This window comes from Echinops telfairi, unplaced genomic scaffold (genome assembly GCF_000313985.2).
Source record: "Echinops telfairi isolate 266 unplaced genomic scaffold, ASM31398v2 ScPeMD7_1713;HRSCAF=2227, whole genome shotgun sequence".
In the NCBI taxonomy this organism is placed as follows: domain Eukaryota; kingdom Metazoa; phylum Chordata; class Mammalia; order Afrosoricida; family Tenrecidae; genus Echinops; species Echinops telfairi.
The window spans coordinates 9331642-9356096 of NW_022105611.1; the positions used below are offsets into that span (position 1 = coordinate 9331642).

Genomic DNA, 24455 nt, shown 5'->3' on the forward strand with positions numbered 1-24455 from the left:
CCAGGGCTCCTTGGCGCAGACAGACTGCATCACAGCTGAAGGAAGCGCCATTGATATTGGTCCTCTCTGGATGCAGCACATTCAACATGATTGTGCTGTCCGGTCCTTTGGGGGAGTGATCTTTTATGATACTCCTTTTCCGCCTTTCCTTCTTTCATTTTGTTTTCTACCCTTCCGTCACCCTCTCTGCCTCCCTGTTCCTCCCCTCTTTTCTCCATTGTGACTCACTACACTGTTTTTTATTCATTTTTTATTTACACAGGAGCCCTGGTAAAGTTGTTGGGTAATCATTGGGCAGCAAACCAATTACAAGATCAGAGGTCCACATGCATTAGTTATTCCTCTGGAGAAAGATGAGACTGTCTGGTCCCATAATGGTTTACAGCCTTGGAAACCAGGCATAGGGTTGCTATGGCTCAGAACTTACTTCAAGGCAGGGTTTAGCATTATTTTTGTACTTCCTCTTTGTTGGGATTCAGCATTTGATGGCAAGTGCTCACACCCTTTCCAGGATCCCCATAGTCCCCTGCATTACCGTACCTGGTAACTGGTAGAATGTTTAGCATGGCAAGAAGGGGAAAAGACTTTGGGAAGCATCATATCCCAATGTTATTTAGTATTAGGTTCCACCGTGTGATTGGGTCCCCTAGTCCTTTGCTGTTGAAATCAATACAATTTAAATATGTAAATAAAATGTCAAGTTGATTAAAGATTGAACAAGAGCCTATTGATGTCTCAAAGGCACAGAGCTCAGAACCCAGTGCTGTAGTTTGTGTTAAGAACTAAAGACCCTTATTCAGGATAAGAACGCTAGTCATTGTTTTCTTGTGTTTTTGTTTAAGGACATGTTGGGAGACAGGGGAGGTGACAACATGCCTTTCTACTCTGATGCGTATTGTTCAGTATCCTATGAAATCACCATTGTCTTTAGCGTATGAATAAGAAAGAGGACTGTGACCGGTCATTGGAGTCTGGGGGCTCCTGCCTGCTTTACCAATGCCTGGCTTTCTCACTTAGGGAACCACTTCTCCTTTTGCTCTAACTGTGTAAAAGGAGAGTACTTGAGAGAGAAAAGCACAGCTGTCAGGAAATGCAGCTTTTATGAATGAATATTTTGCAGAATAAACAGAAGCGGTTCCAGTTTACTCAGTATTGCAAGATCACTAGCGCATACCTTCAAAAAGTGAGCTGCACACTTCCGCCAGTCAGCCGCTTTGAATGTGCCATTAAAATGCTGACCTTGAGAACATATTGCTATTTTGGTTTTTAAATGAAAATGCTTATTTATTTTATGTTGTTCTAAATACAGACCAGAATTCTACCAGTGTTGATAAGACCACTAAAATGTATTTTTCTCCTTTCTTACTGAATTTCTTTCAATGAACATTACCCACCGGCTTTGTGCTGGGTTCAGAGGTTGCTGTTATGTATAATAAGAGTATCCCTTTCCTGCTCTTATGACAATTTTTACCCTCTGCTTGGTAGATGGACATTAAATAGCCAATTTCATAATAGTTGTTTTCAAGACAACCAGTGTTGTAATACAGAAGCACAGGTGCTAAATAAAGGTTTAGTGGGAAGATGATATATTTTAAAAGGGGGCCAGTATTCAAGACATGCTTTCTTGAGGAGCTAACATTTGAGTTGAGCTCTGAAGGGGAAGGAGAACTTCGCCATGTCTGAAGAAAAGGGACGCTAATGTGGTTGCAACCTAGATAAGAAGACTTGCCTTGCGACCATACAGCATAATAAGCTACCTTCCTTCTCAGACTGTAGAACTGTGTATTTGGAAATTGTTTTTGAGGGTCCCTGGTGGTGGTATTGTAGGATAAGCATTGGGCTGCTACCCAAAGGTCAGTGGTTTAAACCCACTACTCACTCCATGGAAGAAAGAAGAGGCCACTGGCTCCTGTAAAGATTTATGGTCTCAGAGACCCAATAGAGGGTTGCAATGAATTGGAATCCACTTGGTGACAATGGATATAGTTCGAGGGGGAAATGCAATAGCAGTAAAGTTGGTTTGAGTGATGAGTGAATAACTTCAAGGCAAACCCATCGGCCACCCGTTGTGTGGGCGAAAGATGAAACTGGTTGACCCCATAAAGATGTACAGTCTTGACCATCCTAAGGAGCAGTTCTCTGTCCTGTAGCATGAGTTTGAAGCAACTAGCTGACTGTGGCCTTTTTTTTTTTTTTAAGAACGTGTCTTTGGTGCAGCAACTAAAGGAAGGTGAGAAGGAATTAATTATGCAAAGATTGAAATGGGAACATAGCAAGGACCTTGCCAGGAGGTAGGACTGAGTAAAGGCATGCAAGGACTGTGTGGGTGAAGCTGTAGCAAAGGAGGCAGTGAGGGCAGACCACCCTGAGCAGGAGCAAGGAGCTCACAGGCGGGTTCAGGAGGGTGGGCAGTACCCTCAGGGAATGAGACACCCTCTGCAGGTGTCAAGCAGGTGGGAGTCACTCCCGCTGCTGCGTGACAATGAACTGAAGCACAGAAGGACACCAGAGACCAGGGTGAAACTCCCACAGAGAAGCTGTGCTATCTTTGACTAGGAAGGTTGTCATGGCGATGAAGAGAAATAGATCAATGAGAAGGATATCTACACAAATCAGTATCTACGTATTGGAGAGTGTAACGGAATATTCCGCCAGCCTGGTTAGTTTAATCCTGAAGGATGAAAACACGTTTCTTGTCTGTGTGACAATAGTGCTGAGATTCAAATGCTACACATGTGAATTATAAGTGAATATGAGCTTTTTTCCAGTGTTCCTTTCAGAAGCATTAAGAAATCTCACATTACCAGCACTCTGATTTCTGTAAGAGCAATATTACTAAGTATATTGAATATAATACATGTACATTTCCTGAAAACCATCTGCAAGTTAGCCTTATAGCTACCTCAGCTTAAACTACTCTTCATCAACAGCAACCCAAGTCTACATTGGTGACAATTTATTATTAAGTGACTATATTCTTACTATTAAGTGACTATAGTATTCATTATTAAGTGACTATATTAGCCACTTAAAATTTTTTTTCTACTTATTTTGTCAAATGTCTAGTTTCGGTCAGACAATTAGTCATGTGTATTTCCATACTGAGTGTGTTCCGGTCCATCGTTTTTGATGCTTCCTGTGTAGTCAATATTTTACACATAATTTCATATTACAGCTCAAGTTTGAATTGTTTTCCCCTAGCTTGAGAAATTCTGAGTAAAAAGAACCAGTCAATGTCCAACCCTTTTAGGTGGTAACATAAGATAAAGAATCAATGGTATTGAAGAAAGAAGTCCAAGTTGTACTGAAGGCTTTGGTAAAAAATAGGGCTCAAGGAATTGAATAGCAATAGCAGTGTTTCAACAATTTAATGCAGTGCTGGAAATGACCATTTGTCTATGCAAAAAAAAAAAAAAAGAGATAGCTAACTGGCCAACCAACTGGAATAAATTCATACTGGTGCCCATTGCTCAGAAAGGCAATCCAAAAGAACAAAACAAGTATCAGAAACTACCATACTTATCCCAATTATAAAAGTTTGCTGAGGGTGATTTCATAAATAAGTTAATAGTACATCAAGAGGGCATTGCCAAAGAGTCAAGCCAGTTCACAGCGTGACATGGAATAAGGGTTTTGGTTGCTACTCTCAGACGCATCTAGGTTGAAAGCAGGTAACACCAAAAAGATGTTCACTTGTGTTTTATTGACTATGCAAAGATGTTTAATGGTTCACAAGACATGACAAACATCCTTGCAATGATTAAGGATTCTGGACCATACTGTGCTCATACGGAGCTTTTGCAAAGACCAAGAGGCAATCGTTTGAGCAGGACAAGGGGATACTGCGTGGTTTAAAATCCGGAAAGTGTGTGTCAGGGTTGTATCCTCTCATCATAGTTACTCAATCAGCATGTTGATCAAATAATCCAAGAAGCTAAACTATGAAAAATTACTCAGCATCCGGATTGGAGAAATACTTAGTAATGCCCTTCAATGTGCACTTGTCACACTTTTGTACCATAGGTGATGCTGATGGTATTCGTTATGCCCGTGACATATCCTTCAGCATCACATCAACACACAAGCCACCAGGGTCTGACAAACTGACAGATAACTCATAGATAGAGTAAAGCAGAGAGTCAGTTGAGAGTGGACAGGCCCTCAGTAAGATGGATTAACACTGTGACGGCAGCAAGGGCTCCATCGGACAGAGCGACATCTGGGAGGGTGGGAAGTGTTTGCTTCTCTGGGACATAAGGCGCTATGAGTTGGAACCTAACAACAACCGAACCTACCCATTGACAACTACAAAATACGATGACACAACCTTGCTTTCTTGAAAGTGTAGCATTCTGAAAGCACTTGGTGATGAAGATCAAAGGTTATATGGCCTTCATTGTGATTTACACCTCAAAATAAAACACAATGTTTCACAATTAGATGACTATGCAATACTACGGTAAACAGAGAAAGGATAGAAATTGTGAATGATTTCATTTTACTTGAGTCCACCATCAATGCCCATTGACGTGTCAGTAGAAAATCAAATGATGTATTGATTCCACTGCAAAAAATTTCAGAGAAAAGTTAAAAATGAAAAACATCGCTGTGAAGACTAAGTTGTGCCTAACCCAAACTAGGGAGTTTTCAGTTATCTCACACATGCAAAAGCTCGAGAAAGTAGAATTGATACTCATGAATTATCATATTGAGAAGGGTATTGAAGGCATGCAAGGCCAGAAGAATGCACAAATCTGTCTTAGGAGAATACCATCAGAATGCTTCTTACAAGTGAGGACTTATTCTTAAGTCTTTTGAACATGTTAATATTGCCTGGTAAAGTAGAAAGTACCACATGTACTCAAGTATAGGCTGGCCCGAATATCAGCTGAGACACCAAAAATATTTTTTTAAAATGATCATTTTATTGGGGGCTCGTACAGCTCTTATGACAATCCATCCATTGTGTCAAGCACATTTGTACAATTGTTGCCATCATCATTCTCAAAACATTTGCTTTCTACTTGAGCCCTTGGTATCAGCTCCTCATTTTCCCCTCCCTCCCAGGCTAGGTGTAAAAGGACAGTGAAAAAGAGGAAAGCACTGAACAAGATGGAATCGGCACACTGGTTACAGCCATGGGCTCAAATATAAGAGCAATTGAGAGGATGGTGCAGGGCTAGGCTGTATTTCTCTCTATTTTTCGTAGCGTCTGGGTGAACCAGAGCAGGTTAGATGGCACATAAGGAAGGCACAGGACTTCAGTGTGTGTGTGTTTTTGTAAACATGGACAGTGCTATGTAAATAAGATTGCTATGAGTCAGCCCTGACTTGACTAGACTTAGCAATAGCATGGAACATTTTCACATGACTATTTTGTGTTTGTTTTGTTTTTTGATAAGATCTATGCTTAACTTGAACTATTTTTGGAAATTACTTGAAAACCTAAAATATCATGTGGTTTTTTTCTCTCCCTTCAAAAGGTAAATGTGGTTCAATCCAGAGATGACCTAGGCCAAAGATTGCTATTTGTAAAAAAATATATATTAGTTAGTGTTTATAACATAACATCCCTGTATTTGAAGTTACAAGAATGAACTATGTAAACTTCAAATCAGGGTAAATTGTATCTAATATTTTATGGCACTTTATGATTATTTAGCACATTACTTGTGGCTTCATAGGGTTTTCAGCTACCCAGTCATCTTTTTTGCAAGCACTAAACCCTCCTTTCAGAGTGAATATTTTCATTTCCCATGTACATAGAATTCTAGGCAATTATATTTTAAAAGAAAATTCTGTCTAGTATTTTAGTACAGCACAATTTGTTCAGCGATCTTCTTTTGCTATTTGTTTTTTATGAAACAAATAGAACATGGATATTAATTTTCAACTTTCGTTTTACAGTAGTGGTTGTATGGTGAAGTTGGTATTAGGTCAAAGAGAGTTCAATATGATCTATCCCAGCTAGCCTTTGTCCTGTGCACCATCTGCCCATGTTAAATCAGAATGATAAGTAGGATGCTCACTGCTAATTCTTCTTTGGCCAGATTTTTATGACATCTCCTGGTCATTGCAATTGTCCAATTACAGTTAATCAAATTGGATTATCCATAATTAGTGGGTCTGTCTCATAGTACAGTGGGTTAGTTGTACATATTTATCCATTTAAGTGATCTGTCCTCAGACTTGGAAAGCCAAATTTTATGTTGAAAAGACAAATCTTTCTAGGGGGGGGTGGCAGTTGGGGGGTACGGGGCGAGGTGGGGTTAGGACAGAAGGCTGTAATTACTTTCAATATACTAACTTAAAAAAATTTTAATAAATACTTGAAATGGGCTTACTATAGGGTCTCTGTTTTAGTCATGGTTGTCAAGAGAAACAAAGCCAGTGATATTAATATCTGTATAAAAAAATAACCTTATATCAAGAAGGCATCCCAGCCTAGTCCAACTTCAGCCTTCCAGTCTGATGCTCGCAGAAGCCCTTGTAAGACTCATGTAGCGGGAGCTGATGAAACAGGAGTGGGAAGCAGGGATACCACAGGCCCATGGGTGCAGAGTCCTGTGAATCTGAGGCCAGTGGGAACCGGGCAGGGTACAAGCTGTCTATACAAGCGTAAAACCAGGATGGATTCACACCAACTTTCTTGATTGATTCTCACCTTTTCTCCCCAAAACCTTTTTATTGGGAGGTAATATGGATAGCATATCATTCTATAGTTCAATCACATCAAGCAATATTGTATAATTGCTAACACAATCAGTTTCAAAACATTATCTTTCTTCTTTAACTCCATGATATCATCTCCCCCTTTTACCTCCAACCCTCCCCCACGGTCCCCTCCAGGAACCTTGATTCTACTTGCTGTCTGTATAGGTTCATCAATCTGGGTTTCATAGACACAAACCAGAAAAACATAACACCAGTTCAAGAGGACAACCCTCAAGAACCAAATACATCAGAGATAAAAGAAAAGAAAAAGGAAAAAAAAATTGTTGGAAACCAGATGCACACAAAAACAAGGCATAGGAAGACAAAGAGACAAACGAGCCGACAAAAAAGGAAACCAATGACAAAATTTGTTTTTACCAATTAAAAAAGAAAATAAAAAGAAAACAATTTAAAAAAGAAAAGCCTGTAAATAGATCGAGGTCTATTTGTTGACCTCTAGGAGTGTCCTCCAGTCGAGTCCGATGGGTTGCCATGCTCTGACCCCAAAGACTATCTTTGGCACTCCCTCAGGACCTCCCTACTCTGCTGCCCCCACTGCTCTGCCGCATGCCCTTAGTGTGTTGCTTTGGTCTGGTGGGGTCAGACTGGGCCAATCCCGGCACTGTCTCCAGTGTTGTTCCCCATAGGGTCAGTGAGGGACATCATGTCTCATAGTGGGGCGGCCATATGGTCCAACCTGTGCATTGGCTGTTCGGAGCGGGGATATCGTCCTCCAGGCTTAGTGGGCCAGGATGTGCTCCGCTCTTTCTTCCTCCACTTCATTTGCTCCTGTGTGCTCTGATCAGGCATGCCCCTCTCTCTGAGCTGCAGCTTCGGTGTTGTCCTCTAAAGTAAATTCTTCTGGGGGGCTAACCAGTGATTCTTGAGAGTAAATGGGTTGAACTGGGATATGAATTCCCTGCAAATATTAGTAGATCTTTGAGTAGTAATGTCCAAAAGCTGGAGAATAATTTATAGTTAGATAAGATTGGACAGAGCCAAACGTATCACTCCTTAACATTCTCATTTGAGTAGCAATGCCAGGTCATATCAAGATTTGTGGTAGTCATGAACCATGGAGACATTAGAGAACTCTGAAGTTACTTAATTTGACCCATAATTTCCATTGGATATTATCTCTTGATCAAGTATAAAAAAGAAAAGAAATAGAGAATTTTGACACACCTTTTTTTTCCCTCATTGATATGGTGACTTATTTGCTGCAATTTTACTGTCTTTGGTTATTGATCTTGGCTCCTTGATTCTTTTTCAGAATCTAAGCATTAGTGCCATTGTTCCTTCCACCCATTATTCAAAGTCTTCATATTTTTAAAGCAAATTTTCTTAACAAGAATGCCTCAAAATCAACCCAGGAGTTAACTTGAACATGATAATGAGTTTCTACAGAATTACTCATTACTGAGTGAAATATTATTTTTAAAATGTCATTTAGATCCCTATTTTTCCATTTGTGGATCTAATCATCCAATTCCAATACTTCCTACTATAAAAGAAAACATTCCCCCAGCCCCAATCCAAACCCACTGCTTTTGAATTGATTCTTACTTGCAGAGAACTATAAAGACTGTCAGAGACCTTAAGTCTTTACCAGAGCATATAGCTCAACTTTCTCATAAAGAGTGGCTGGTGGATTTGAACCCTCTACCTTTTGATTAGCAGCCCAACACCTGTCCTACAATGCAACCTGGGCTCTTGAGTAATCTATCCATAAACCCCAAAATGTATTCATTGCATGCTATATGATGGCTACTGTGATAGGTCATTGGAGAAAAATAGTCACCAAAAACATGTTGCTTTAAACTCAGGCATATGGGCCACTGTTGCTCAGATTAGGTGTTCTAGTATGTACTAAACAGCATACTTGAATCATTACCTCTCACAGAAATTACAAAATGGTCCTTTTCTGAAGATACAATGGAAAGATAATCCATTTCCTTTTCTGAAGTTTTAAATTTCAGTGATTTTTATGGAGAGTCTTTGTGTTCATAGAGACGGGGCTTTCTATTCCTATAAAATGTGGCAACATCAGAAATCCACAGGGGGTAGGTCTACTCTCTCCTGTAGGTCTAGAGGGGTTGAAATAAACCTGAGACTGTGAGTGTTGAAGTGTAGAACATGTTAGGTTTACACACCCCAGCACTTAGTCAGTTTACTGAGAAGGTGTCTGTGGCATGTGGAGGTCTGTAGATAAAACAATTCGCTCATGAAGTCATGTGTTCCTTTGTTTGGGTCTTTGTAAACGGTAGCTTGCTTTCCAACCTAATGCAAATATTTGCTTAGGAATGTGTGATAAGGAGAGACATGTTGGCCAAAGGTTCCAAAAGTTTCGAGCAGAATGAAGAATTCTAAATGCTGTATGTTCCTGTTGCTGGAAGAAAATTTTTTGTATGACTTCAGTGATCAAGCTAAAATTTTAAAGCAATCATGCACTCTTTGGAAGGCAGTTGCTTTAAATTGGACAGATATCACTCATTTTTTAGTGAAAGAATTTGAAGGTTTTCTCTTTGGAAACCAAAATCCTGGATGGCAAAGTTGGAAGTGTCTTTCACTTTAAAATGTAGAGTCGTTCTGTGGTGAGTGTATTTGTTGTGGTGAAGCATTTGAAATGAAATCCTTGGAATAATTTGGGGTAAGGAAAAATACTGCTTTAAATAAGCCAACTCATCATTTTTGAACCTTGAAAATTACCTTATTTTGAACCAAAAGGAATTAATAATTGTTTATAACATAAAGAATACATGTTTGGGCTATAATATATAACCAGGATCTAAAATTAATTAAGCTTTAAAAGTTTAAGGGACTCTAGTACAGTGTGGTGAACTCTGTTTTTTTCTATACTGCTATTCTTTAAAGTTAATGTAATTATGCTTTTATTTACTACTCATCATATGACTTAATATGGCTCCATGTAAATAGCTCTCTAATGCTGCCATTCTTATAAAGGTGGGGAATTCTTTTACAGGTGAACTTGCCCATCATTTTAAATTGCTTATGCTATTTGGCTTCTGTCTAGATGTATTCTTTCTAGAAAAAAAGGCTCCTACTACCATAAGAAACTCTCTTTTCTGCGGTCTGTATTTTGTGTGGGAATCAGCGAGAGGAGGGAACAGTCGGAATGCCAAAATGCAAAGAATATTCTTGACTGTGGGGCTCTAGCCAAAAAGGGCTTGTAACACAGTGTATAGTCCCTTAGCCCAGCTGTGTGGAGCATTGATTGCTTCTGCCTAGAGCAGGGATACTGTCAAGTTGCTCTGTGAGTTGAGTCATCTATTGACAAAGAGCTACCAGCTCGCAGATAATGCTGTGCGGAGCTGCTCTTGTGCTCCCACTGCTCCCAGGATGCACTGCTTATATCAGCTGTCAAAGACACTGAGGGATCCACAGGGGGAAAGAACACTTTTACAACTGCCTGGAAGAAAGGGGTGTGCGCAGGGAGCAGTCCTGTGCAGCGCTGACCAGAGGAAATAGTAGCCATCAGTGCACTATGAATGCATACCTCCCCAAGCAACCCAGCTGCTGCCGAGGGGCCGAGGGGATGGATGCCGGCAGGAGCGCACCCACGCTGCTCAGTGATGCCCACTGTGCTTGTGGCTGGCAGAGGAGCCCTCAGGGACTCGGGTACAGTGCTCAGACCATGCCTTCCGCAGGACCTGGGGCACCAGCTTCAAACAGGACCAAGCTGGTCACCTTGTGGGACAGTGTGCGGAAAAGCCCGCACAAGACCAGCACCAAGGGCAAAGGGACTTGTGGGGAGCGTTGTGCCTGTCCACACGGTTGGTTCAGCCCTGCACAGGTGAGCCTTTTCTTCTGACTTTCCCTGGGTCGAACAGAAACTATGAGCAAGTTGTGTGAGGCTAGAGTGGTCTAGGAACTTTGCTGAACCCTCCTTGCTGACTGGGAATGGCGTTTTGGAAGGCGGGGTAGACCAAGAAAACCGGTCATTTTCACCTGTTTGTGGGCTCACACCTTTGCTGGGGCGGGGCATGTCGAGGGACACCGTGCTCACTTTCCTTCGGTGACCGCCCAATTCAACTTCTCTAGCCTCAGAGGGTTTAGCATGTACCATAGTCCTCAGTGGGCACGTTTAACTTTTGATCATGATTAACTTTTCCTCTTCTGCCCAGGCTAGTTTTATTTCATTTTCAAGAAGATTCTTGAAATGATTTTCCAAAATGATTTTATTTTTACAAATCAAAGACTATTTCTCCAATTATCAAAAATAGTGATTTGCAGGTACACCTCTAATTATACTCCTCTAGTACTGTGTACCTTTTGGGTTATGGAGGAGAAAATTTGTGCTAAATAGTCCATTATGCCAACTAAAGAAATGCTTTAGAGAACATGCTGATGCTCCTTAGAATCAAATAATGGCATTTATTTACTTATAGTAAAGCAATGCTATTTATATTAAAAGCTGTAACTTTTTCTCTCTCCTGTATTCAATTTCTGAAGCAGATGGACAGAGGAATTTGATCCCTAGGTTATTATTGTCTGTCCCAAACTGCTAGCATTTTATCATAAATGAAATCGGCTTTTCCTCCCTACCTCCCACCGAAGGAGAACAACACCTTCCTGAAAATGCTATGAACTACAAATACATGTTATGTGCAATCTCTGTCATGAACACAGAATCTTACCTCTGTTCTTAAATGGGCATTGAAGAAAGAAAAGCTGAGGTTGCAGAATAAAAAGTAATTTCTTGATTTCCATATCATTGGAAAGTGCATATTATGATTAAGTATTATGGTCTGAGCTGTGTAGAGGACATTTGAGATTTTAATATTCCTTTAAAGTATTTCTAAGTATGCTACACATCACTAGCTCTTAATAATGGAATTATATATATGTGGATATGTTTATGGCTTTTGACTCATTGCCATGAAATTGTAAGACAAGCTTTAGGGGCCAGAGCATCTCCACATCTTGATTTAAGTCAGAACCATACTACCACATTAGTATTCGCTTGAAACGGAACCTGACATTTAGAAGGACGGTTGTTTTTGAAAATCAATGTGATTTCTAAACAAAACAGTCATCAATAACTGTCAGGACTTTATTTTCTTCGACAAATTCACTTAGATATTCATCTTTATTTATTCCGGTTTCTTTTTCAAGGCACACCTAGGCAAATGAAGTATATGTTGTAACATCTAATTTAGGGATTGTGTACAGAATGCAGAAAGGAAACGTGCTTCATTATTATAATCCTTTTCCTCCCAGGTTGATGGTGGGGAAGAGACCTTTCATTTCATAAGGGAACACTTCACAAATCAAAATCTCAAATGGAATAGCCATGGATATTTTTACTGAGAGAAAACTTTTTCCTTCTTGTGTTTTTTATTAACTTAGTCTCCTACTTGCCTTAGTTTAGCTGTGTAATACTTTAAAGAAATAGAACTTGCTGTGTGGCTAACTTTCAGGGGTTCCGGGATATGGGAGAATGTAGTAAATTGAGGCAGCTGCCATTTCCCTGGACTCAGCTCTGCATAGCCTCCCTCTTAGGTATACTTTGTTTGGAGCTGAGAAAAAGTGACACAGCTTATTATGTCTTTTAGGGTTTTTGATATTGTGACACTCCTCAATCACCTGACAATTCTACCCTTATAATATCTCAGTGCTATAAAAGTGTGCTAGGTTTGTCATTTTCCCATAACCTCACCTCAATTCTGGTCCTCTTTTGAACTATATTATTTTGAGTAAACTTTTAAATGTCTCTATGTGCATTTGTATATACACTGCAATATATGTATTTTAAATATCTCTATAATTACCTAACTACTTGCATGTATTAGTATTTATTGGCCCAGGTTTTCATTTATATTTATACATATGTAAACATAAACACATATAAGCATGCATATGCATACATATACAGAATAGAAATTCTATACTTCTTTTTTCACTTGGAAAGTATTGTTATCCCAAATAATTTTTCCTCATTTTCATATAGAATATTTTACTCCTTCTATATGCTAAAGAATAGGTACATACATGCACACACACAAACACACCTGTGGACTATATTGTAAAGATAGATATCTGTGCCATATACACCAATGTGTATTATCACAAAATGAAATCTAAGTGTATGTACTTGTGTCCATTAAAATTAAGGATTTTTAATAATTTTATGACACTATTTTTACCCCTCAAAGTAATCCCGAGGAACACTGAAAAACCAAGGATAGATGGAGGCTAATGATAGCAAGCATTAATAGCCTTGATAAAGTAATAAGGATAGTGCATGTTTCAGAATAGCCCAGGGGCACCCATATGGAACAGAAGGTGCCCAAGGTTTGTTGAGTGTCAGGAGCTGGAATCCTGCTCTCTGAGATCCTTGGATTGTTATGTGGAAATCAGCAGTGTGATTTCTGGCTGCTGTAAAAGAAGGAGGGCTCTGAGAATGACTTGAATTTTTCCCAAGGCTCTTGGCCATATTCCTGTTATTTGGGGTCCCGTGTCCTAGCAGGACTCTATTATTATGTTGTTCTTCAACTGATCTAAAAAACAACTCCTTTCCTTGTTCAAATAAAGTCTCATTTCATTTGAATATGTAGAATTAATATAACCATAATAATAGGTAAGAAAAATGGAAAATTATAGTGTCCTGAAATGAGTTCTAAAATACACATCTAGGATAATAGTTTGGGCCTTGGGAAGAAGCATGCCCATTTTGCTTACGTGGCATTTCTTCCTATGCAGACTGATCTGAGACACTGAGGCCAGAGTTCAAAGCAAGTACTCTTTGCTTATTCATTCATTCATTCATTCATTCCTAGTTTGTCCAACAAACATTATAGTGAACTATTCTGCCAGGCACTATGGATACAATAGTAAACAAAGTAGATGCCACCCTTATCATTTCCGACTTTACCAAATACCGTGAGATCTAACATCTAGCAAATTTATTGTTATACACAAAGGATTTACCACAAATCATAATTTTAAAGTGAAACAAAGTTTGAGAGTGCTGAAGAACACAGGGACCTTGAGGAACAAGAACCTAAGATCTTAGACAAGGCCTCTTTAGGCTTTAAGTTTCTGTTTTATAGCATGCGAATAAAAATAGTACCTACCTCTTGGGGTTACAGTGAAGAATGATTATGTATAAGTATACCACAGTGCTGATATAATGGATGTTCACTCAATATCTATTGAATGAATGAATAAGCAAATAGCAAGTTTATCGTAAATATTGGCTATTGTTAAGCTATTCTTTAATTATACCTGATTGTGGAAGTCAGTGCTTCGCTGAGAGGGTAACACTTGGGTTGAATTGGATTCAGTTTTGAAAAACAAGGGGTTCGTCAAGTAGACAAAGATACTTCAACTCTTGGAGCTAACTGCAAAAAACTTACGAAACTGCCCATTCATGTGGTTCCGTTCCAGAACATTATACGCTGAAGGGATGAAGAAGGGGAAGGGTCAGAGAGGGCCTGGTGGATTTTTACAAGGACTTCAGTGAATCAGCAGCATGAAATCACCTAAGGGTGCAAGTGTGAACTCCGCCATTCTCTGTCAGTGGTTCTCCACATTCCTCATGCCGCCACCCTTTCAGACAGTTCCTCATGTGGTGGTGATGCCCCAACCATAACATTATTTTTGTTGCGACTTCATAACTGTAATTTTGCTACTGTTATAAATCAGGCAACCCCTGTGAAAGGGTCGTTTGACCCCAAAGGGGTTGCGACCCACAGGTTGAGAACTGCTGGTCTATGTAATTGAGTTCACAACCACCAAACCATTCCATGCCCCACTTTTCCTATTTCTGTGAAAACTAGTTTTCCATGGTTTCACTCTAAGGGTTTACCGAGTGCTAACAATCTGTGTCTCTGTCCGTTGATTCCCATCAACTAATAGGGGACACTGGAGTTTCTAGTTCAGAGCTAGACTGTCTTAAATTTGAACTTAACAGTTCCTTGTGAGTTTACTTGCTAAACTCTAGGCCTCTTTCTTTTCTTCTGTGAAACCTGGAATGAGATGGCCTGCTGAGGGGAAATGTGACTAGGATGGGAAATAATCTATATAAAGAGCTAAATGTAATGCTTACAATAAAACAAGTACTCTGTAAGTAGAGATAATTCGTGGTAATAATATAGAAATTATCTTTTTGAACCTGAATAACTTATTATGCATACAATTAATCAACAGTAAGCTAGTCTTTCATTAGGACTTCCAGTTCGCTCACTAAATTTATTTCATTTATTTTTTTCATGTCTTACTTTTAATGAGGTTCCAAACCTTTTGGCACTGTGCCACATGATGGTGGTATGACATTTGTCCTTCAGGGTTCTCAGAGATTTACAACTGTCCATGTTTTAAAAAAAATGTAAAATTGAATTATGTTGATGAAGTAGCATTCCCATAAGCCATTTTCACAGGTAGAGAGATGTTGAAGGATGTTCCCGGCAACATACCACCACAACAGCTGCATTTGAAGTGTTTAGCCGAGCTCTGTAATCTCCCCTCGCGCTGTGTGTGCTGCACCTCCAGAAACAGCAGTCCGCAGCCACTTGAGTGCAAGAGACTTTCTTGTTCATGAAGAAGGGTTGCCTGGGGCTAAAGTCTAAGGCTCGGGTCATGTCCCGCCAGAAAGCCCTTCCAGCTGGTTTTAACTCTATACTGGCTTCAATTAATTCATTACAGAGTAGATAACCTTATCAAAGAAGAAAAGGATGTCCTAGTCTCTGGTTTCTTATGGGCAAGGGGAAGAGAAGAGGGGGTAAGAGATGCACAGCAAAAGGAAGTCAAGGGTGAGGCATTCTAGTTGCCAACCCGGAGCCACTTTGTCAACACTCCTGGCCCGTGTACTGCTGAATGCTGACATCAGCAGAGCATTTCCAGGGCAGGACAAGGAGAGAGGTCTAGAGCAGAGAGGTTAGGGTTGCAACAAAAGTGACTTAGTGTTCCTCGAGGACCCATCGTGCCCACAATGTGTGAAGCACTCGGTTACAGTCTCTAGATTTGTCAATTCTCTGACTTTTGTTGGCACACGACAGTTGTGATATAATCCCTACTCTACAAATGTGAAAATGACGTTTGGGAATGACTTTCCCATGACTGCAACACAGATGAAAACAGCATTGCTTTCAAATACAGTCTGTCTTCTTGCTTTTATCACATCTTGCAGAAAGTTTTCAGTACCTTAAGAGGTAGGAGAATAACCCAGGGGAATTCTCAAATTTGTTAGGTATTTCCTTAGGGATTTGAGCTTTTATTGTGGCTATTAGGACTGATAACCCCTAGCAGAATCCTGGATGATTCTTATTCTAATTAATTTTCTGGTCCCAAGAACCCTGGGTGAGTTCAGTCTTGGAAGGTTCCTTCTGCTGTGAACACTTACAGGTGATTCTCCCAGCACAGAACCAAAATTAAACACATGTCCCTCGGATATGGTCTAATATGTTTACTTGTGACATGAATTTAATGCTTAAAAACCTTGGGATAAGAAGTTGAAAATCATATACTGTAAATATGACACAAAATAAGCATATGCAATGCCTTATAATTAGTCTGAAAGTGAGCACTGTATCATACTGGCAAATATAGTACATCTAATACACATATTCTATCTACGTACCCATCATCTTAAGAATCAAATCTCTGTTTACTACCATCATATCCATGGTCCTTTCCCTTTTCTGATACTGTTTGATCCTTTGTAGCATCACCTGGGTTTTAGTCTCACCCTTCTCTACTTTGTTCCACTCTTTTAAATGCCCAAAGGCATACAGCTATTTTATAACCATCTCAGCCTGATGGGACCTTTGGGCTCATGGAGTCCATGCTCCAAAGAAGACACTGGAAGCTAGGAGAAATAAGACACACGATCAAGGTCATTCCGTGTGTGGAAGAATGTGTCTGTGTCTCTGAACTCAGAACGGAGGTGGCTTCTGAGCTCTTAAGCCTTCGTATCACACACTTGGTGACATACAAAATGATTCATACAATTATTAGTTCAGTGTTGGGAAGTATATAAAGACTCACATAAACTTGATCTTTACTCCCTCAGAATTCAGACCAACAGGCCCCAAGGAGGGAAAGAGAGAAGAGAACAACTATAAAGCATTTTCAAAACGTGTGGACATGGGTTCTACTGATAATAATTGGGGATGACACTGGCATTTAGGGGTATACTACATGATGTGTAATGTGCAAAGTATTCCTGCACAATACAGGATTGCCCCAACTCAGTGCCATCGAATCAATTCTGACTCATAGTAACCCTAAGATTTCTAAGATTGGAAATGTTTCCTGGAGCCGAAAGTCTCCTTTTGCCGTTAGCATGACTGACCATCTCACAGCCGGTACCACCAGCAGGACTCCTTACATAATTGTCCCCAGCACTGCACAATTTTCCATGCGCCACTGGACATTCATGATGATTTGAAAACACCAGCAAGTGACTCTTTCCGACAAGAGGAGCCTAAAATGACACCCAGTTTGTTTTTCAGAAACATACAAACATTTCCCCAAGGCTCTTTTTAATAATTGTTGAGTTTTCTAGGAATACAATTCCTATTCAAATCAAGGAACCACTGTGCATTGCATTGTTTGAAGTTTTACCAGTGGTTATTTCCAGTTTGGGAAAACCCACAAGCGCAGCAGGTGCCGTTCCTGGCTCTTGAATCATGATGACCTTTCTTCTGTGTCTATACTTGTACCCGGCGTCCCCAACTAAGCAAAGGAGACAATTTGTCTCCTTTCCATAAACTCAAGATGAAGTAATCCTCAATGGTAAAAACATCAGATACCTTGATCTCACAAACTTTTAATAAGTTTATTATACAAGGTTTTATTTGATCATCACATGGCATATCAAATTTTATTTTCATATGGAAGTTATTGGAAATGATTGGTTTGGGAGTGTTCTGTCTTTCATCTTACTCTGGTACTGACCAAAGTCAGGAGTGGGATTTCACGACAGGTAGAAATTATTCCAATTAGAGTACTTATAAATCCATTTTTGTTGGAGCACAACTATACTTTTTGTTTCTGTATTGTCTATGGATGCTCTCCTGTTGCAAAGGCAAAGCTGAGTAATGATAATGATTTTTCTGGCCAAAAAGTCCTAAAATATTTACTATTTGGTTCATAGGAGAGAAAAAATGCTGGCCCTTGCATTAAACTATCAGCTTTCTATTTCCCTCTAATGTACTAGACCTTTCTGCTTATCAGAGCCCTTTTAAAGAAACTCTTCTTTCTAGCACATCCTCTTATTTAAGTCCTATTAGTCCATTTTAGCTCATATTTAACCTCTCGTTAGGATATCACCTTGCATTGCAGTTGTTTCTCTTCAGTTTCCCCACTTAGAATGAGAGCCTTCACAGCCTCAACATAAAGTAAAGCTCACAGTCACTAGGAGCCCAACTACTTCTTTGTCATTTTATCAAATAGGATGTCAGGAGAATGGTCTCTCCTCATGGCACGTCCCCAGCATAAACAGTTGTGCCCACCTCACATGGATGGAGCGTTCTGGTTGCAGCCGTTCTAAGAATGATTGACAGACTCCTGGGTTTCCCATAAATACTTCATATTCTTTGCCTTCACTACAGTTTAAATGAATCTTTTCTTGTCCCTCTCCTTGTCTGGATTTATATGAGGTGATTGTCAAACTCTGGCATACTTTAGGTATCAAAGTGAAATCTCCACTTTTCCATTTAAAGATCTTTTTTGTAGCATAGTTGCCCAAGGTAATTTCTTGACTAATGCTTCCTTGGACACTGCTTGTTTATTCAAATAGAAGGAAATTATTGACAATTTGAAAGTCCACAGTAGCTCCATTTAAACACAAACACATGTTGGGGGTGGGTTGTTTACACAGATTTATTTAGATGTATGTGTGTATTAACTTGATTCAAATTCTTAATTTATTCTGTGATACTAAAATATTGGAATCACTGCTTAGAAATTAGATGCCACATTCAACTGGATTATACGGTTTTAATGATGAAACATATAGTTCCATAGTTTGAAAGGATAGACTATATATATGTGTGTGTGTGTGTGTATCTATATATATATATAGAGAGAGAGAGAGAAAGAGAGCTATATTCCTACACAAGAGCAGTTAAGAACTCCAAGGAGGCATTGCATTGTGCTGACTTTCTACACAAGGCCTCTAAAGTGTTGAAGAGCACCCATGTCACTTTGAGAATTAAGGTGCACCTACCCCAAGCCAATGTATTTTCAATCACCTCATGTGCATGTTAAAGATGGATAATGAATATGGAGGACCACCGAATAATTGGATGGATTTGAATTCTGTTGATGAAGAATATTTAAAGTACAAGGACTGGCAGAAGAGCAAACAAATCTGCCGTGGGAGAAGTATGGCCAGAATGCTCCTTGGAAGCAGCATGGTAAGACTTGATCCACATGCTGGGGACATGTCATAAGGAGAAACCTGTCCTTTCTCCCGGATGAGACCATCAGGTTTGGGAGAGAGAGCGGAGCAGATGTTTCAGGAAGGGGAATGACTGGCTGGCTGCAACCATGGGCTCAAACATCACCGTAATTGTGAGGCTGGTGTATGAACAGCAGGGTTTTGTTTGTTGTGTGGAGGTTTGCTAAGAAATGAAACCTAAGAACAAGAACAATGGTATATTAATAAAAAAATCTAAATGTGCCTGTAATTACATTCACAGTTATGCACACTTAATATTTTGGTATTTTTTAGTACTTTTATTTGGCTCCACATGTACAGATAGGGTTCTATGATATTTATTATTGGCAGGTCACACATATCGACACCATATGTATTTACATACATGTATTAAATGAAAAGTTAATAATATAAGCTATTTTAATAAATATATTAGCCTAGTTCCCATTTTATAGAACAAGTGTACAACAATAAAGTTCTTATTCTTGCTGTTATTAACTTTCATTTGTAGGATACATTTGTTATTGAAATAATATTGATCCATTAATGATTAACTGAAGTCCCTAGTTTTTTGTTTGTTTTTTTCCAATTAGAAATTAGAGGCCAAGGCAAAGCCTCTGCTTTATTGGGAGATAGGAGGGGGCAGCCAAAAAACGAAACGGATTCTTTTCCCAAAGCTATGTATTAAGAAGTCCCTAGTTTTATCATGTCTTATTGCTTGTCTTGCAGTTCTCTGAGTGTTGAGAAATGCATTGTGAAGTCTATTTTGACTCACACTGGCCCTATGTGACAGCTGTAAATCCTCAAGAAGCCTGGGGGTGCAGAGGTTCAAGTGTTAACTCAAGGCCTGGGGCTGGACCCCAACAGCTGCTCCTTTGGAGAAAGAAGTGGCACATGTCTGTAATGATTACAGCCTTGTAAACCCAACGGGGCAGTTCTACTTAGTCCTATAGGATGTGTATGAGTTGGAATCAACTCAGTGGCAGTATTTTCATTTATTTATTCCCTTTTTGTTAATATATACAAGACTGAAGTAAACTCAGTGTGCATGCACCTTACACCACATTTCTCATGAAGATAAATTTTGAGTAAAGGAACCAATGAATCAAAGGGTGTGGGTTTTGTTTTAAAACTCACAATGCCTGCATAGACATTCAGTATATACTCATTCAACAATTAATTATTGAACACTTCTCACATGTCAAGACACTGTATTATTATTCAGTGAGTATAGGTGAAAAAAAGCTGGTTGCTTCCCCCATAGAGCTTATGGTCAACTAACAAATTCCCTCGTCCCCAAAGTGAATGAACATGTCTTTCTTTCTGCACTCTTGCTGGCTCTAGCTTTGTACAAATCTTTATGAATGTATTAGGCTAAGATCGGCAGCCATTTCTGCTTTAATTCGCTTTTGATGAATGGGAGTGATAATTTTTCATGTGACGATAGCCAGTTGTTAAAGTGTTCTTGGGTCACCTAATCGCACTGTTGGCAATGTAATAACCGAGAACTGTGAGAACCACAGCTGGATGAAGGGATTTTACTCTCCAGGTCGCACAAATGCCCTTCCTTTCACAAGCCCTCCCGCCTTATGACCTGACCTCTTTCTATCATTCTCCACTGGTGAAAAATGCTTGTTGTCCTTCTCTGAGAGGGTTCCACCTTCCCCAGATTCTGCCTTCCTCAAATCTTACTGCATGCGCTCAATCTGTGCACTTCCTGGATGGCTCGCTGAACGGATGGATGAATGAACGTACCAACTGGAGTTGTGGCAGCTCTGACGCAAAGCGACTGTGTAGAGCACAACACCACGCTGCTGTACCATCCTTGTGGTGGTTGTCATTTTTGACCCATCCCTGCAGACACTGTATAACCTCTCTCATGGAAGCACCTCCTTTTGTTCACGGACACGCTGCTTTAATAAAGATGCTGCCTTTCTCTAGGCACTGATCTCTCCAAAGCCCAAGGAGTATCAGCTAAAGTCTGACCATTTTTACTTCTAATTAGCCTTTTTATCCCCCCTAGAAAATACTCTTTTTTCTTTCTTTTTTTATTAATTGGGATTTAATACATGTATCACTTCATAGTCTGTCCCGTCAAGTAGAATTGTACAGTGGCCACCACACCAGTTTCCAGACATTCTTTTCCCACAAGGACTCCTTGCCTTTTGTCTGTACTTCTTCCAAGACAGATCTCTTGTTCTTCTGGTGTCCACAGTATAGTGAGTGTATCAGTATATTCACGGATACCATCATTCAAATACATCAATTTTTTAATGTTCTTTCTTATTCATTATCCAGATTTCGCATTCATGTGTGGCAGTTGAAAATTCCATTGGGCAGGTCCGTCGCTCTCTCATCCACAAGTGACTTCTTTGCTCTTAACACTTGAAAGTGGTCTTTCACAGCAGACTTGCCAATCTAGCATGGCCTTTGACTTCTTGACTGCTTCTTTTCATAAGCTTTGATTTCAGCTCCAAGTAAAATAAAACCCCTGACAATTTCAGTCCTTTGTCATGGTTTATTAGTAGGATTGTGAGAATTTTTCTTTACGTTGAGTTGTAACATTGAAGACTGTGTTTTTGATCTTCAACACTAAATGCTTCAAGTCCTGTTGGTTTACAGCCGGTTATATCATCTGCATGTTACACATTAATGAACCCTTCTCCAATTCTGATGCTACGTTCTTCTGGTCTACTTTCTGAGATTATTTGCTCAGCATTCAAACTGAACAATTTACAGTGAGAAGATAGTCATGGTGCACGCCTTTCCTCGTTTCAGATTATTCAGTATCTCCTGTTCCATTAGAGCCACTGCTGCTTGGTCTTATGTATGTGCCCTGCATGAACACAATGAAGTGTTCTGTAATTTCCTTTCATTGTGATATTAACCCTCATTGTTCTGATCCACACATTCAAGTGCCTTTTCATAATTAATGAAACACGTGTAAACATCGTTCTGTCTTGAGCCACCACAGGATGGCAAGCTGGCAGACCGATGGTGGGCTCATAAAAGTAGTTCCTTAAGAGAAATGTCCAACTTTCTAAAATAGAGTAGAGCAGCTCCTGACCATCCTCCTAGCAAATGCCCTTGCTTTCCCTTGTAACCCCTTTCTTGTGCTTTTGTATGTGAGGAGAAGAGCTGAATACTCTTCTTTTTACATTGATCTGTGTGCGAAAGATTAAATTAAGTGGCAGATGAAATGTAGTCCAACAGAGAGAAATAGATAGGTTATCTGCCTCTATCAATGGAGTTTTCAGAGTAGTGTAAAATGGGCATTAAATTGGCAGTAATAAATCTTGAAGAAAACGTATCTCAAAAAGTCGACTGGAAAGGGAAACGATCATGAAAATGTCCTAGCTATTATATAGTATGATTTCATCTTGCTAAGAATTTTATTAAGCTGATAAACAGATCTGAGGATGAATTTGAGTCTGCATGTCTTAAAATACATGTCTTAAAATGGAGGGAATCTATCCATAAAAGTAACAAATCTAAAATCCTGGAGTTGATGTATGAAGTTTGAATTTGGTAAAACCATCCTCCCCACAATGCTGATGCCAGTAACTTTCTGGATTTCTTTGATCAAAACTGGGTGTCCCCTGGTGATTCTAAAGAAAAGGACAAATGACCTCCCTGAAATATGAGGGTGATCTATTTGCTAGGACAGGAGAGGACATCATTTTCAAAGGGCTAAATGGAAAAGTGACAGTGAAATAGATTGAGATCCATAAGTCGGTTGAGGACAGAAACTCTTGAGCTTATGGGTAAAAATGCACATCATATTTTGAAATTCCTACAGGTTTATAATTTTTATATTTCCTACAAGTGGAAAAAGATGAACTTTATTAATCATTCAATTTGCCACATCAAAAGATGGAGGGAAGTCCTTACTAGTTGATCATCAGAATAGATAAAATCATATCTGAGATTTCTTCAGGTATATATATATATATATATATATACACACACATATACACACACACACACATATATATACACATATATATTCATATACATATATATATACATACAATATCACTCTCAGTGTTTAAGTATAGATGTTTATCACTCACATACAATATTTGCAGTAGCCGTTAACTTCCTAGATCCCTTTCATGTACACTGAATGTTGCCAAATTTATCTTAATTATCATTTCTATTTATATTGCTGACTGATTTAAATCTTTAAAAAACTCCAAATCATTGAAAGTAGTGCTTGACATTAAGTGCAATCTGATTTTGCAGAGAAGGCCCTGTATGTCTGGAAATGTTGTGGATGGCCTATGTTTGTTTAAACACATTGAACAATGTATGTTTTATTGAAGAACTTTTCAAAGCCATGGGGAGAGTTTCACCCTCAAAGAAACTGAGATTGGTGTGTGGAGCATTTCTTAAATGTCTGTGATGATGAAATCCTTTTCATTAGGAGGACCTATCTACAAGGGTCTGATGGAGCGCTGTCTGCTACATGCTAGTTTATAAAAGGAAACTCAGTGTCTATTCAATTTTGTGTGCCATTGGGCCCCATAATGTCATTTCAGCCCCAGGTCCAGTGACTCCCCATGGCGTTCTCATCACTACCCACAGCTCACTGTTCACTGAAGTCAGCATGCAGTCTCTTGCCAAACCCTTGCTCATTACTTTCCTAGTCTCTAAGGAGTCTGCAACCCCTCCTCAGAGTTCGTTGTTCTTATCACTCAAGACTTCGTCTCCAGTGTTACCTTCCTGGAGGCCCTCCATCCTCTGGGCTCCCATCGGATACTGTACATGCTCCTGCTTTTCCATTAACATTATGCCTACTCATATGTTTCTTTCACCTGCCTCTTAAATGCTGTTTGCCAATACAGATGATGTCTTACTTATTTAGTGCCAAGCGTGCTTCTGGGGGTCTTATTCGATGCCAGTCAAGTCAGCCTCTGACTCATGACAACAACACATACAACGGCATAAAATACTTCCCAGTCCTGATGGATCAAGTGGCTGATCATTTGCAGATAAAACTGTTGAGATCCACAGGGCTTTTTCACTGATTATTTTTTCAGAATTGGATTGCTAGTCCTTAGACTTCCTAGTTCTTCTTAGACTGGAAGCTTCACTGAAACCTGTTCAGCTCCACACAAACCCTCTGCCAGAGAAGCGGTGGCCGTGCCTGAGGACCCTGACTGGGAATTGAATATGGTCTCCCAAGTGAACGTTAAGAATCCTACCCTTGAACTACCAATGGCCAACAGTGCTAGGATAAGGCCTTCTATGATTTATGAATGATCAAAAATGAGGCCTTTAAAATTCGTGAGGAGAAAATAGATTGAGTAGGCAAAGTAGGCTGGGGAGTTCC

General features: G+C 39.6%; 1 protein-coding gene across 14 annotated transcripts in view; it reads left to right on the forward strand.

Moving 5' to 3' along the window:
* DLG2 (discs large MAGUK scaffold protein 2) overlaps window positions 1-24455 on the forward strand; it is a 1827487-nt gene that overhangs the window by 964733 nt on the left and 838299 nt on the right. For 3 of the 14 annotated variants that reach the window (XM_045293132.1, XM_045293135.1, XM_004708862.2), the window contains exon 1: window positions 10076-10528. The exons of 10 other annotated variants lie outside the window; for them this stretch is intronic. In XM_045293132.1, the coding sequence (XP_045149067.1) occupies window positions 10220-10528 (309 nt within the window). In that variant the 5' untranslated portion in view covers window positions 10076-10219. Of the gene's footprint in view, window positions 1-10075; window positions 10529-24455 lie in introns of those variants that run through there. One more of the 14 variants, XM_045293137.1, reaches the window with a different exon arrangement.